At 38.8% G+C, this 15,211-nt stretch overlaps 1 protein-coding gene across 1 annotated transcript; it reads left to right on the top strand.

Annotated features, from left to right (window-relative positions):
* Positions 1-52: 52 nt before the first annotated feature.
* LOC145485984 (uncharacterized) lies at positions 53-8,013 on the top strand. The gene is made up of 11 exons (XM_081464660.1): positions 53-173; positions 277-428; positions 1,663-1,739; positions 2,538-2,646; positions 2,781-2,809; positions 3,032-3,109; positions 4,277-4,364; positions 4,784-4,875; positions 5,313-5,395; positions 5,630-5,730; positions 6,540-8,013. Exons 1-11 carry the CDS (start codon positions 68-70, stop codon positions 7,674-7,676), a joined length of 2,052 nt encoding a protein of 683 aa, XP_081320786.1. The 5' UTR covers positions 53-67; the 3' UTR covers positions 7,677-8,013.
* The last annotated feature ends 7,198 nt before the right edge of the window (positions 8,014-15,211 follow it).

Below are 15,211 nucleotides of genomic sequence, written 5' to 3' on the forward strand. Positions count from 1 at the left end.
GGAGACTGGGGACCACTAGGGTCTGCCGTTGACCAGCGGTAACTTGATGAAGAAGAATCAAAACAAGATGGCGTCTGCGGAGGCTGCTTTTGGATTTTGGAATCACAGAGGACTTTTGACATCGTGGCAGGCATGTCCAAAGACAGATATTTATAAACAGAGAGTGGATGAAGGTATTCTCTCTCATTCTGCTTTGATTGAAATGATTTTGTCCCGAACAGGCTACTTAAAAATTAAGGTATTAAATCGATTTTCTTGCACGGTTTTCATTTGCAGATGTCCTAAAAGACACCGTTAACAGCCTTGCCTTACTTCACATTAAACTGAGACAGACTCAACTTTGGTCAGAAATTGCCATCATCAAGAGAATTATCTACAAAAATGGAAATCAGCACAGAAAGCAGTTTTATTTTCATGGACTAAGAAGGGTATGACGCGTTAAATCAATCATAACCATTGATGGTTTTCAAAATAGAGCAGAATTCTTGGTGGTTTTCATGAATGTCACAAAACCCGTTTGCTTGCATAAACGACATCCAAAAACTACAAATTTGACCTTGAAAGTCACTAGCTCTAACTTCAAATCAAAGCTCTACTCTTCAGACTCGATGACATTATGTTATTAATTTCTGGTATATGTGTGAAAAGGTTTCATAATGTCTGAAAAGGTTTTTAAAACAAAAGCCTAAAAATTTCCGCTATTGTTAGTGACAATAAAAGAGAAATGCTTATTTACCCAAGGTAGGCACTGAACATTTTAACATGTTCTTCTCATGGAACAAAGTGCTGATTAAACAGTGTCTGATCTAGGATTTCACTTTAGGGGGACATTCTGTCCCAGTCAACAATTTTCTAGCGGACATTCCAGTTTTTTGGGGGACACACTGCTTTTTGTATAGCAACCAAGTTTCTCCTTGCTGCTTTGGCTTTCGGTTCGACAAAAGGTTCATGTGCATTAGTATCACTCAATTTATCTTCATCAACGTTGTCGATTCTGCTGGTTTCCATTTGCGGTCTGTGTTGTTCTCTTTTCTTTTCTCGACCAAAGAATGATAATATTCGTTTCTGCTTTGACATGACAATAATATAGCAGAATGACAAAGAAAATAACCGAAATAACACGTCGTGTTTCATCAATCAAGCGTGAAAAGAAAGGGGTTTGCAATGAGCACGTGCATTTTTATAAATTGACCCGTCCATAAGAATTATTCTACTTGTTCCCAGGAATCTCATCTCAGCTTCTGGCAGCCATTTTTATTCGTCTGTGTCGTAAACATTTGTAAAACTTACGCTGTTTTATATTGTCAATTCTATGTTGTTGTTTTTTAAAAAAAAAACTTAGGAAATGAAGGAAAATTACAAGTCAGTAGCTGCAGATGTTTGCTGCGCCAAGTGACCCATGTGACGAATATTTGGGGGACATCTTCCATCGAACTGCGCCAATCCCACAATGGCGCGCTCTAGATCAGACACTGTTAAATGAGTACCAAAATTTCCTTCTTTAGCCAAACTTTCCTACATTGTAAATGTAGTAACAAGAAATTTTACTAATAGATTTTAGAGATAAACATTTCATACAAAATATAATGTTGTGACTTTAAGAAGGTTTTTACTTTTTACCCCTTGTAAATGGTACATGTAAATGCGTGTAATTTTTTTCAGATTGTCAAGAATCTAAATAGACTACAAGAAATAGGAATTTCTAAAAAGTTGGCTGATGTAAGAAATAGCTTTCCCAGGTATGTACATGTGGTCTTGTGTCTGCTGATTCCAGCTGAGAGATCTGGCCACTTTTCAAATCCTGCCAAAAACCATGGTCAAGAAACCCAATGAACAGTAATGTCTTTATAATTATTAGAACGATATAGCTGGTTTCCACATGACGTCACTAAAATGCAAACTACAAAACTATTGATCTTGAGATTTTACTTTAATGATATATAAGAGCAGCTGAAAACTAATATTCATACAAATTTTTGTTCCGAATGGGTTCTTGGTTTTGTGATACACTACGCTTGAATTTCTAAGCTTTTGTGTGACGTGGCATGTACATGATGATTAAAAAAGTGACTTATTTGGGGAATTTGGCTATCTGAACAGTTCAAAAAAAGTATTATTTTAATGTTTTAGAGTTCCTCGAGGGATAAATTCACACTTTTGTAGCAAAACTCAGTTTTGTTTCTGTTGGTTTCTGGCCGCCATGTTGGTGCCCATACGGATGGGCACCAGCAGGGCGTCTCCATACAAAGCTCTACAAATCTCTAAATTTGGGTAAAAAAAATTTTCGCATATCTTGCATAAGAAAAATATTATTGCTGTGACCAGAATCTTGGCGAGAGTCTTTGCATATTTACCTTCTTTTATTTTCTAGATTCTGGACTTTATCTATTGAACGGTTTTGATTTTTATTTTGATCTATTTTGAATGGTGTGACACTGAAAACCAGCAACAGAATGGAAATGACCAATAAACACATGTAAGGTGCAAACACAGAATGTCTTTCATTAGATTGACTTAATTCCGCTTATTTTTGGCAGCTTGCCCAAGCATGGACTCATTGCTGAAATACCACCAAACTATCCTTCAGTTGGACTGATTGTCAATATTCTTGGATGTCTGACAGTAGCAGCTCAGATTATACTACAGGTATTGTAGACCCCTTACTGTGACAGACAATAAGTTATAGACAATATTTCACAGTAAATTACACTGTATGTTGCATGCTTTTTTATTTTCAAAATATGGATTGTACAATTATTGTAACTGGTCTCCTTCCACAGGTGTTATCTTTTTGCCAAGAAACATTTAAGTATCCTTTTCAACTTGAATCATTTACAAGTGGTTGATCTGTCTAGTACGTGCTCTTCACTCCTACTGTCTCACTCAGCTCATCATCATCTCCTACAGTTGATCATTCATGAATGTACATGTAGCTGACATCTGGTAATCCTTACCTACATGTAGTAATATAGCATGTTAGTCATGCACCATACCAGCAGCTGTAAACAAACAAGCCCTTAACTGTTCTCAGATTTTCATGTTCAGAGTTGGTTAGTGGATATTTCTTGACATTTCATTTGACTCTTGTGTCAAGTTTGAGCAGGGTGTGGTAAGTATGATGTCAATTACAAGAGGAGAAATTTCTTACATAAATTTCTTTTTAAAAGACCTGGCTCAGTGGAGAACACTCACATACAGACTTATTACTATTATTTATTATAATATTTATTCATCATCATCATCATAATCATCATTACACATCACATGATCGTCATCATCTATCAGTCATTTGAGCACAGTGGAACCCGTCAATCCGGTCACCAATAAGCCATAAAAATCTGGTTGTATTAATGGTTGGCTGTATTGAACGGGTGCTTTAAATAAGAACATAACCAACTTAGCATTTGTATGCACCAGAATAAAGTGGCCGTAATAAGGAGGTGGCCATATTAACAGGGTGGCCATATTAACGGGGTGGCCATATTAACGGGGTGGCCATATTAACGGGGTGGCCATATTAACGGGGTGGCCATATTAACGGGGTGGCCATATTAACGGGGTGGCCATATTAACGGGGTGGCCATATTAACGGGGTGGCCATATTAACGGGGTGGCCATATTAACGGGGTGGCCATATTAACGGGGTGGCCTTATTAACGGGATAGCAATAAGGCGGACTCCACGGTATATTAGAGCCAAGTGCAAACTTTCACTGGCACTTAAAATTGTCTCTTGAGTTGAACCCCTCAGTTTGATTGTTAAGTTGCCTTGCATCATCCTTGTTACAACACTCTTCTCAACACTATCAAAACTGCACTCCTGAGACAAAAAATAAGAAGCTTGTTGCTTGACTCATGTCTCAAAGTATTAGTGACAGAAATAAACCATATATCGCGGGTTTAATTTGTTGATGGTTACATATATGTTATCTGGAGTAGTAAATTCTGTAAACTACATTACCAGTCATCATGATGTATTGATTGTCCATTATTGCTGCATGTTGACATAACTGCCATTATTAACTGTGGGCTTTTAATTGTCTGCTACCACATGAACATGCTGGGTCACTTTGTTCAACATGCACATACAGACAGTTCCGTTGATATTCTGAGTGCATGTTGTAAGTCAAGGCCAACCAAAATAATAGAGTAAAAGTAGTAAGTAGTGTATCAATGCAATACTCTACGATAATGAGAAGCTATACACTCTCTACCAGCTGGAAGGTCTATACCATCACCTGCAATGTAATTTTTGTCATTTCATTTCTACATTTCAGGGTGTTTTTAAAGGACTTTTTGTACGCTGTAGGAGAATGCTATGACATCATTTTTCCATGGTTGAATCTATTAGAGGATACGCAGAAGGTTACTATTACTCTTTTTATTACAGGTTCCTCAAGCCAGTGTCTAATTCCAGTGTCCAAATTATGGCCCAACTTGGAGTGTTGCTAATGCCTTTCACACATTTTCAAGAACAGAACAAGGAATTAAGTGAAGTTTAGTTTGGATTTGAGAATGAATTAGAAGTAGCAAATGGTGTGTCTCTCAGGATTTGTGTCAAATTTCATGGGCCTTATGGTCTTAAGATTTTTTCCGAACACAATTGCAAAACCTCAGTTTCGTTTGCAAAGATAAAATTTCAAACTAAATTTCAAGTTTGTACTTGTAGTGTGGGAAAGGAAAACAAAAATGAGCCATGCATGTTGAATAAGTGACCTGCCTCACAACGCACTTTTCGCTGCCAACATTACATTGTAGTAATCATTGCTTTAATTGTTTTTCAGATGGAAAATACTGAGGCAAAGGATCTTCCTAAAAGTCTCCAAATTTGGCTTAAACCATTAAATAATGAAGACTTTAACAAAACCTCTAACAGGTACAGTTGATCAGTGCTGAAATAAATACTTATTCATTGGTTTCTTAGGTTTGTTAAGGAGTGAACGGACGTTTCTCCTCACAATTCACAGCCTCCCCAAGAGACTGGACTGAACTGGTTCATAATGATGTCATTACAGTCACTGCACAGAAATTTGAGTAGAGTTATTTGATTGGTTGTTCATCGGTTTTAGATTTCCATTTGCATGTAACTTTCACCCCTATGATAGTTTTTGATCGCACTGGCCCGAAATGGATCTAGCCTGACGCCAGACCGGTTTAAGGGCCTTTCCCTTGGTAAGCGTCTCCTTACACAGGAGTGGTCCATTCCCGGCCCTCTATCAGATCAATGCAATTGTGCAGCCACTACCAAAACAAACCACTCTGGAAAAGGATAGGGTTTAAGGACATCCTAACATTTCTCCTGTGTCTGTGCAGCGCATCTGTGACTCCTGCAAGGACGTTAACACCGGGAACTTTGGATAAATTGTTTGCATCCACACCAAGACAAAAACCTGAAGGTACTGTAGCGTTTGTTTCAAAGATGGAACGTTAAATATCTCAATGTTATTGCGTCTGAAGTTCGACATTACCTTTTGTTGAACAAGTAGAACTAAGTGCTACATGCAGACAATATCCCTGACTTTCAAGACTAGTTTGGGGGTTTGCACTAAGTTCTATGGTAGAGTTGTAGTTTCAGACAGCTAGGCTGCCTGTCTGAGTGACTAAAGGTTTCTTTACTCATAATTTTTCAGACACTTCACCAAGGTTTTTACCAACAAACGCCGAATCTTTGACGGAACCTTGTGACCTTGGAGAATCGTTTGTGCGTGATGATATCAACAGACCATCGCAGGTGAGATATATGTATGTTATTGAACAAGCTCGTTCGGTCCGTTTTGGAGAATATTGGTCGGGTTCTAGTTTTTCAGGTTTATGGACCTGGCCTCAGGCGAGGTCCATCAGCCTGAAAAAAATGCAGCTCGACCAATATTCTCCAATACGGACCGAACAAGTTAGTTCAATAAAGTATTTATTATAATGGCTCTTTTTGATCTGCTTTTGATCTGCTAAGTCTCCGCGAGCCATTCTCGTTAAACGCATTTATTTATGTTTCTCACTTCACTTTTGTGAACATTTAACTGAAATTGTCCTCCAAACATGAAGGTAAAAAGATTTCTACTCCAGACTCGAAAAACCTGTTTGTAATATGCGATGAATTGAAAAGGCAATTTGTCGAAATCAATTCGTGAGCGGTCCATCTTAGCGGTCCGTAAAAGAAAAAATTGCAAAATTCGGACCGCTCAGGGAACTAAAAGGACTTTACTATAGTGACTGTAAACGATTTTCGAAGTAAACAGGGAATTTTTTTTTACTTAGAGCATGTACAAACTAGGTTGCTGGTGACTGATTATCAGGCCCCTCGTAAGATGCGGATGGTTGTTCTTAAACGTTTTGATAGCATCATCCGCACTGCTTTCTTTACAACCTTCCGGTGGTATATTGAGTTCTTGCTTTGGTAGCATATTTCTCTGTATGAATGCATGATCATAGGTCATGCATGGTGAAAACATTAAGGCAAATATAGGGAAAGCAGAGGCTTGTAAATCATAGTTAACCGAGACAGAATTTCATTGACATTCAATTTTTCTCTCTTTCCTCAAGTCCTCGGGTGCGCTGATTGCAGACGACATCTCCAACTTCAAAACGAAATTGTTTGCAGAGAATCCTGTAGAGCTGCACAATCAAGAGCGTTCTCCACAAGTTAACAGCAATGATTCCACGAGCCCAAAGAAGAGAAAAGCGACAAAGGTCTTAGATGGTGAGCTTTCGAGTACACCCACAAAGAAATTAGTTACGGAGTTAAAACGGTTTCTGATCAGGGGCGGCCTTTGCAGACATTCGTGTACAACAATACACATTTTCGGCAATAAGACATGGAAGCTTTCCATTGAAAGAAAATTGCGTAAGAAGCTCGCACAACGAGCGCTGAAGAAAACACAAAGAAGGCAAGAAGCAAGCATAGACGCTTCATTCACAAAGAAGAAACAAAGGAAAATGTTCAGCAGAGAGAGTGTATTCACAAAGAAGAAAAGAATAGCAACTGGTGACGAGAAAACACACTCAAAGAAGAAGGCAATAAAGAAAAGTAGCAGAGATGCAGCAAAGACAAAGAAGAAGAGAAAGGAAGAGAAAAGTAGAGATTCCACCCACGCAAAGAAGACAAGGAAGGAAAAACCTAAAACTGGTGAAACATGCACAAAAGAGAAAAGAAAACTCAGAAAAGCTGATAAAGATGAGATACCCGCAAAGAAGAAACGAAAGGAAGAAACTAGTAGAGATTTAACAAACAAACCAAAGAAAATTAAAGAAAGTGGTAAATTTGCTACAAAAACAAATAAGAAAAGGAGAGAAAAACCTTGTAAAGATGAAATGACGACAAAGAAGAAAAGAAAAGAAAACTCTAGTAAAGATGAAGCAAAGACAGGGAAGAAAAGAAAAGAAATCTCTAGTAAAGATGAAGCAAAGACAAAGAAGAAACGAAAAGAAAACTCCTCTAAAGATGAAGCAAAGACAAAGAAGAAAAGAAAACAAAAATTTAGGAAGGATGAAACCAAAAAGAAACGAAGCGAAGTTAGCAAGACAAGAAAAGGCAAAAGTTTAAAACATGAAACACATTCGAAGACGACAACAAACAAACCACTGACACAAAGAAGAAAAAAAAACCAGACACCCAAGAAGAAAACAAAACAAAAACTGGAAAAAATGAAACAACTAAAGAAAAGGAAAACACGTAGCTAGTTACAAAGGAAAGTAAAGAAAGAGTTGGAGTTAAGAATAAAGACAGACAAAACTGAAGTAAAAAGCAAATGTACTGAACAGTCTCGAGGTGGAATTGACAAAACTTTCAGTACGCTTACCTATTAGTGTGAACGCCATGTAGATTATTAGTAAATTATTTGTATTTCTTGCTTAGCCTTTGAATGTATTTAGTTGTAATGTTGAATATAATGAAACCAGACTTTTTGCCCCAGCAAAGCTGGTTGGAACAAAATCTAGACGGGTACATTTTGGCGGCAGTTTGCTTCTCGTTGTCGAGGCAAAAAACAGCTTGTTAACCACTCCATCATGAATGTTCCTGTGCTCGTTCGCAGCCGTTATTAGGATCGTCACGCAACACTTGCGGGAGAAGCGTTGCGTGACGACCCTAATAACGGCTGCGAAGGAGATTAGAATATTCCCGGAGTTGTCGTCGTGTGTAAACGGTTAGGAATCCGAATATCCTTACAGTGTTAACGCCTACGAATCCGTGTACTCTAATATTGATGAATCCGAAAACATTTACGAATGCGGAAAAATCTCCTCAAGTGTAAACCTAGACCCTCTTTACACGACGGGGTTGAATCACCGCAGAGAGTGCTAAAAATAAACACTTCACACCAACCTGGGTTGTCAGTTTGCCATAGCGTGTGGTTTGCTTCGAGCCTCACCCGGGCCAGCCTTTCTACCGATCAAAAACTGAAATCATGGGCTAGAAAGAGGACAAACAAAAAACCTACAAAGTATAACGGAATGGTGGGAGGTCCTGATGCACAAACCCAAAAAAAAACAAACAACATGGTTATTTGACTAAAAGTACCAACCCAGGTTAGCTTTTGGCCTACTGTTTACATGTAAGAATTGAAGAAATTTCAATCCTTCCCGCCGGATCAACCCGCGTCTCGACAAGGGTTACCCGGCAGGGGGGGGGGGGGGGGGGGCTGACCCGGCTTGACAACTGTTTTCATGTAAACGCTTATAACATTCGACTGCAAAAAGGTTACCCGCCGTGATTCAACCCGGGGTAAAAAGCAACCCGGGGTCGTGTAAAGAGGGCCTTATTAGTCTGATTGATTCCTGCGAGCAATTCGAGCGTGAATAACCTGTGTTGTTGGGTTTTTTTTTTTTTTTTTTGGCTTTTTTTTTTTTTTGCAGAACTTTCTTCGTAACCATCAAAAAACTACTCCAAGAGTCATACGGCTGAAACGAAAAGACAAAATGAAGAACTACGGCATTATAAGTAATGTCTTTTTATTCAGTGACTTTCAGTCCAAACCACGTTGAACGTGAATGTGGAAATATGCATCATTATTAGGGCTTAACTGCAGAATTCCCGGCCCAGCCATTTGCATCTCATGCCTATTGAAGGACAATAGCAACTATTGACACATGTACATGAATGGTCTGCACACCGACACATGTACATTGAATGGTCTGCAAGTCATATGCGAATGTTAAAAAACGTTCTAATCTTTAGTGATGGCATGTCACACAAAAGTGTAAGTCCTGATTTGAATATTCTTCACTAAATAACCATAAATTTCTCTTGTTCACGGTCTTGTTCATTACTTGAATCGATGAAATCAGTGATAGTTAATGGCAGACCGATTCCAACACCAGATCTCTGAAAGATCATTATTATCAAATACACACTCGCATTAAAATGAAGCGTTGAACGAGGCACGTTGCTTAAAACCACTACCAAACACATTAGCAACAAAATGATGAAAGCCACCGCTCTCTTATTTTCTTTACAAACGTTCCAAGCCAAAGAAGGTGTCTTTATCGGTGCTTCTGGAAGGTCTGGAATGGTGTTCACCAGTCGGTGACGAATATCAATAGCAAAAAGAACAACAAGAGCTGCCGCGGCAACTAACAAAATTACGAGAGTCATCTGAGAGAGAAGCTCTTGAGAAAAACAACTGTACCACCAAATCACTGCTGAACCAATCAATCCTAGAGACAAAGCTGCTGTTATTTTACGTTTAGAGGATGTATCTTGATTCGCCGGGCTACCGTGATCAGAATAGACTATCATCATAGCCGTTATGTTGCAAGCTTGAAAAAACAGCGTAGAAATCGACAGTACTCTAAACACATTGCAAGATTCCCTGGCTTGAATTTCAAATCCTTTCCATGATTGCACAGCATCAGTAACGACAAACGTAGCTTGGCAAGCACACTGACAAATGGCTAATGTTCTATATTTGTAAAGAAACGTGTTCTTCATTTTGTCTTGGAAGCATCTCCGTAACATTCGAGCACTGAAGATGACCCCTGCCAAATCAAGAGCTGCTATGACAAGCCAATATGTCAGACTCATGACCTCGTACAATGACTTTTCCTTGAACTCTCCGACAAAGGTCGAAGGAAGCAAAATCCGTGACGTCACAAACTTTTCTCGTTCCCAGGGCCGACAGGGTACGCGGACGCATCCGAAAATCAAACTGTCCAAAATATTTACAGAACATTAACAGTGCAAAAATTTTTAAGTAGCTCTAAAACTCTTAGGCCCTGTGTAAGTAGAGTTACCCTAGTGCTAGGGTTTCCCTAGCCCTCATGATCAGGGTTATCCTAGCACTCCCACATTTCCTCTTTTTTTTTTCTTATTTATAGGGTTACCCTCAGGGGCACTTCCGAAATTCTTCTTTTCACAGACGTATTTACAAAGTAGTTAGGGTTACCCTGACACTAGGGTAACCCTAGCTGAGCACCAGGGTTATCCAAGGGCCAGGGTTACCCTACCCGACTTGTAAACGCTCTGCTAGGGACAACTCACCTTCGCGCCTACCCAGGAAACTTTATTTTGGCTTCAAGAATCAAAATATGATTAAAAAAAAATCCCGCTAAAACAAACGAATTGTGACTTATTAAGAAACATCGTATTAACATCGTGACAATTTGTGACGATTTTTAGCGTTTTAGTGAGGAAAGTTTCGAAATAATGTTTGTAATTCAAGTGAAAATAGGTTTTGGTAATAAAATTATTATCCATTGCGTGTTTTATTTATCAGGTTAAATAAAGCGTGACTGGCCAGAGTTGTCCCGGGTAGTAGGGTAACCCTACCTGAAAAATTTTACTAGTAAACGCGGGCTGTCTTTGACCCTCTTTCGAGGGCAACCCTATAGTACTAGGGTTACCCTAACTTCTTGTTAGTCTCCGTTATGGAGCCAACTCTAGATGAGACTCTGCTTGAGAGATAGAAATTTGTGTTTTGTAGGCCGTAAATTTACTTCAGCTACGTTTCAGCAGGGTCTTTATCAAGTCCTTATCAAGTCAAAAGTAGGAATGACAACTAGAAATAAATAAAATCCAACAATAGATCCTTTGCATAAATGCGCCGATAGTTGAATAACAATACTTATACGTCCTAAGACTCACATTCACGTTAAAAATCCTTTGTCTGGAAACATGAGTACGAGGCTAACGATGCACAAAGTATTGTTATTTAAATTTATGCAATGGGTCTATAGGGAAAGTGCTTGTGCCCCCGTGGGTATAATTCCCAAACGGAGAAAAAACAATACGGATTATGAAATATTGGTCGAGTTCGGGGAAAGAGCCCGCAAGTATTTTCTGTGAATAACACGTGACCTACGAAGCAAGTAGTAAGATGTAGGTTGAACTGAGACACAAAACACTTCATGACGAACTAGACTAAACTTTGCCCATGCGAGAAAGGTATAGCGTCTAAATCCGGTCACTGATGGAGCATATTTCCACTGAACTTATTTATTGCTGACTATTCAGTTGTCCAGTCTCTTCTCATAGATTTGCGTGACTTTCTTATTACGTAAGGCTCCAGAAAAAAATTGTTTGCAAGGCGTCTTTGAGCAGGCTTTGAGTATATAAGCTAAAAATATTGTAATTATCATCTGTTTGACACCTACGGTGCGTTTCTTTGGGATGATCTGAATCAGGTTCAGTGATCCAAGATCACTCAGATCATGGTGCATCAAAGAAACCGATAAATCCATGACCATCGGTTCCTTTGATGTACCATGATCCGAGTGATCTTGGATCACTGATCCTGACCCGGATCTCAAACAAACGCACCCAAACCTGTCTCGGTCACTTTACAGCTACTCTATCCACTTACCAACCCCCCGCTAAAAAAAAATGGAAGCGCCAATAAGAGCTAATTAACAAATTCTTTACAATTTTAAGCCAGCATTCAATTTTTAATGACATTCTCCTTTTCAACGGCTAACGCGTAACTACATGTGTTTTATTTTAGTATAGTCTCTATGTGTTGTCTTTGTCATCGTCTCTTGTCTTTGTGCACGTAAATAAACTTCTGTTTCTGAAGTTTCTATTCAGTTGAAGTCAATTTATACATCAAACAGAAACTGGGCGAGTTACACCAGCTGAACAGGTGGGGTTTTCTCACACACAAAACCATCAAAAGCGCAAAGAGTAAGATACACCAAGCTTTGCTAACGGTCTCGTTACAACGAAAAAATATTTAAATCAACCCTATCTTTTATCATGAGTTGGATATTTGTGCTTTTGATGGCAGGGTTCCTATTTAACTTGCGAATGCTGCGAAGCTGCTTCAAAGACAAAACGAAGAACACGTTTCTTCAAAAATGCAGAACATTAACCGTTTGTCAGTGTGTTTGCCAAGTTACCATTCTCGTGGTAGATGCTGTAGAATCGTGCAAAGGATTGGAAACTCAACCCAGAGAATCCTGCAATGTTTTCAGAATTCTGTCAAATTCTACGCTGTTTTTCCAGGGCTGCAACTTGGTGGCGATTTTGATGACTTATTTTGACCAACCTACTTCGCGTGGAACTCGCGGGTTGTTTTCTAAACTCAAGGTTTCAGCAGCATTATCTCTGGGATTCATTGGTTCCGCTATGATTTGGTGGTACACTTGTTTTTCACAGGAGTTGTATTCTCACTATATAGCGCTCATAATTATCGTTATGGTTATGTTTATCGTGACCGTAGCGTTTGTTGTTCTCATGTTTGCCGCCGACGCGTGGAACAACAATCAAGTCGAACTCGAGGACACTATTGCAGAAGCTTCGACGAACAAATTTTCTTTGCTGCGCGAAGTTTTCATACAAAATAAGAAACTTGCATTCTTTATAACTTTATTACTAATGTGTTTAGTCATTTTAAGCTGCTCATTAACCGAGGTCTTTAAGGAGGTTATTTATTCATTTATCTCGAGGTTTGTCTTTGGAATCGTTTTACCTGTAACCTTCAGTGATTTGATTGACTCGAGCTATGAAAACGAAAGAGAATTACAAGAAAAGGTAGTTGTTTAATTAGAAGAGAGCCTTCAAATGAAGGTCACATAAGCTCGGTTTCTGTGTAGAAGTAGTATAGTTCCTGAGATTGGCTAAGACTGTTCTTTAGAAATCTGCTGAAAATATTAATTAGTATAAATCTACTTAGCGATCTATCCCGAACTCCGTTCTCTGATTGGCTACACCACTCACTATCTATTCTGTTGTAGATAGTGAGTAGCGTAGCAGTGTCTGCCTGTTAACGAAAATGACGGCCGCTTCTTTGCGTTTTCGAGGTGTCTGTAAAGAGGATTTAGATAAAGTTTTGAACGCCTACTAGATTTATACTAAAACAATTAGATTATTCGCTCTCGATTTTTATGCGTAATAGTTGACGAGGGCGAGAAATCTCGAGCTCATAATCAAATTGTTAAATAGAAAATATTACAATGCATCTAGAAAAGAAAACAAATTTAACATCATGTTGTGGCATGGTGTTTAATAATAATAATAATAATAATAATAGTAATAATAACAATAATAATAGCATTTATAATGCGCAAATTTCATAAAATGTTCAGAGGCGTATGACAAGATTAAAAACAGAATAAAAAGGCTAAAAAGCTAAAATTACAATTAAAAGTAAACTTACAATGATTTTAAAAAGATTAAATTACAACTAAAAGTAAACTTACAATGATAAAAACAACTATGATAAAAATGCATGACGGAAAAGGTGAGTTTTAGCTGGGTTTTAATTATCTATTTTAATAGAATTTCCTATTGCACAAGATGGCGTAATGTAAAATTACAAAGAACAATTAACTAGCTATCAGAGGAACAACTATGAACATACTAGTATAGCATAGAACTTTTGCGTAGCTCAAAAGTTCTTAGTTTCCTTAAAGAAGCGAACTCCATTTGAGGCACTGCTTGAGGTACTTAATGACTTGTTGTTTGTACGTGTTATTTTCTCGTCGGTGCATGTATCTGAAAAACCTTGAGGGTGCAGTAAAACTATCATTATCACAGATGTTGTTTCAGTCTAATTCGTGTTTTGTATAGGCGTAAATTTAGTCTAGCAATGTGTCCGAAATTTTTATTCTGAAACTTGTCCGAAATCAGGCGATAAGAAGTGTCCGAAAATAAACCGTTTGAAATTTTTTGTAAGTATTCTAGGAAATAAACGAGAAGGAGAAAACGATCTTGGACATATTTCAGAACAGGTGTCTGATATGGATCTTGGAAGTGATGTGGCCAGAGTGTTTCACAAAGGAAGGGCTATACGGGAGGTCTGGAGTTCCCTCAGTCAGCAAGGAAGTAAAGAAGAGGCAATGAATATATTAGCCTTGTTTTGAGGATGCATTGAACTGGCTTCAATGAGTAGGAGAAGTGTTGGGATGGAAGAGTTGGGAGAAGGTGCAGAAGCTGTCCACCGAAGTGGGCGGCAAAGTCCTGGTGACACCTGGGGACTTATAGACGATGACGTCTGATCGTACATCCTTCCCCCGGGGGGGAGGGGGGGCGGGGGAGAGGAAGACTCCCATACGTACGTCGTCTCAATTAGGGCTGTAAATCACGGATTTTGGTTTTACGTGTGCTCAGTCGAAAGGTCGCTGTTACTCAATGTAACCATGAAAGTATCATCAAGAACTTACTCAAAGAAATAATATACAAAAACGAGTGGTATCAGGAGCCATAATCGGGGACGGAGACCGTAAGCGCGCGCCATTTCAAGTATTGGGGCTGTCCCCATGATATGGGACAATAATTCTATTTTTAGAACAAATTGCGCCATTGCGCCAAAAATTGCGCCAAATTGCGCCTGCTGCGAGGATTTCTGCGGATGTCGCGCGGGGGAAATGGCGTCCGAAATTCCCGAAATTTTTCATGTTTTTGGCCCACAACTCAACGCGTTTACGTCTGTTGGAATTTTGCTTAATTAAGTATTTTCGTCGTAAGTTGGTCCAGTTTGAGTGAAGTAAGACCGTGTCGAATTTAGGTATGTTCCGCTTTAAGCTTATATATATATCGCTGACCAAGTTGTGCTCCGACGGATGCTTTTTTACATGAGCTATACATTACCCCACTTTAAATTTCACATATGTTGAAGATTCACAGCTTTTCCATTACACAGCAAAAAACTAGCTGGATATATTTAGATATAGCAGAGCTTCAGGACTTCATGGTTTCCTAGCTCCTCTTGCCACACGCTTGCGAGGAATTTGCCAGTCTATCGCGACCGAAAAGTAAAACAAAATAATTGCTAGTTTTTGTT

This window comes from Orbicella franksi, chromosome 4, assembly GCF_964199315.1.
Source record: "Orbicella franksi chromosome 4, jaOrbFran1.1, whole genome shotgun sequence".
NCBI classification, from domain to species: Eukaryota; Metazoa; Cnidaria; class Anthozoa; order Scleractinia; family Merulinidae; genus Orbicella; species Orbicella franksi.

Bases quoted from the DNA above. Each gene is read 5' to 3' on its own strand.
- LOC145485984 (XM_081464660.1), top strand. From the start codon at position 68: ATGGCGTCTGCGGAGGCTGCTTTTGGATTTTGGAATCACAGAGGACTT. The intron at 4,365-4,783 runs GTTACTATTACT...ATTGTTTTTCAG, and splicing joins TATTAGAGGATACGCAGAAG to ATGGAAAATACTGAGGCAAA. The intron at 4,876-5,312 runs GTACAGTTGATC...GTGTCTGTGCAG, and splicing joins TTTAACAAAACCTCTAACAG to CGCATCTGTGACTCCTGCAA.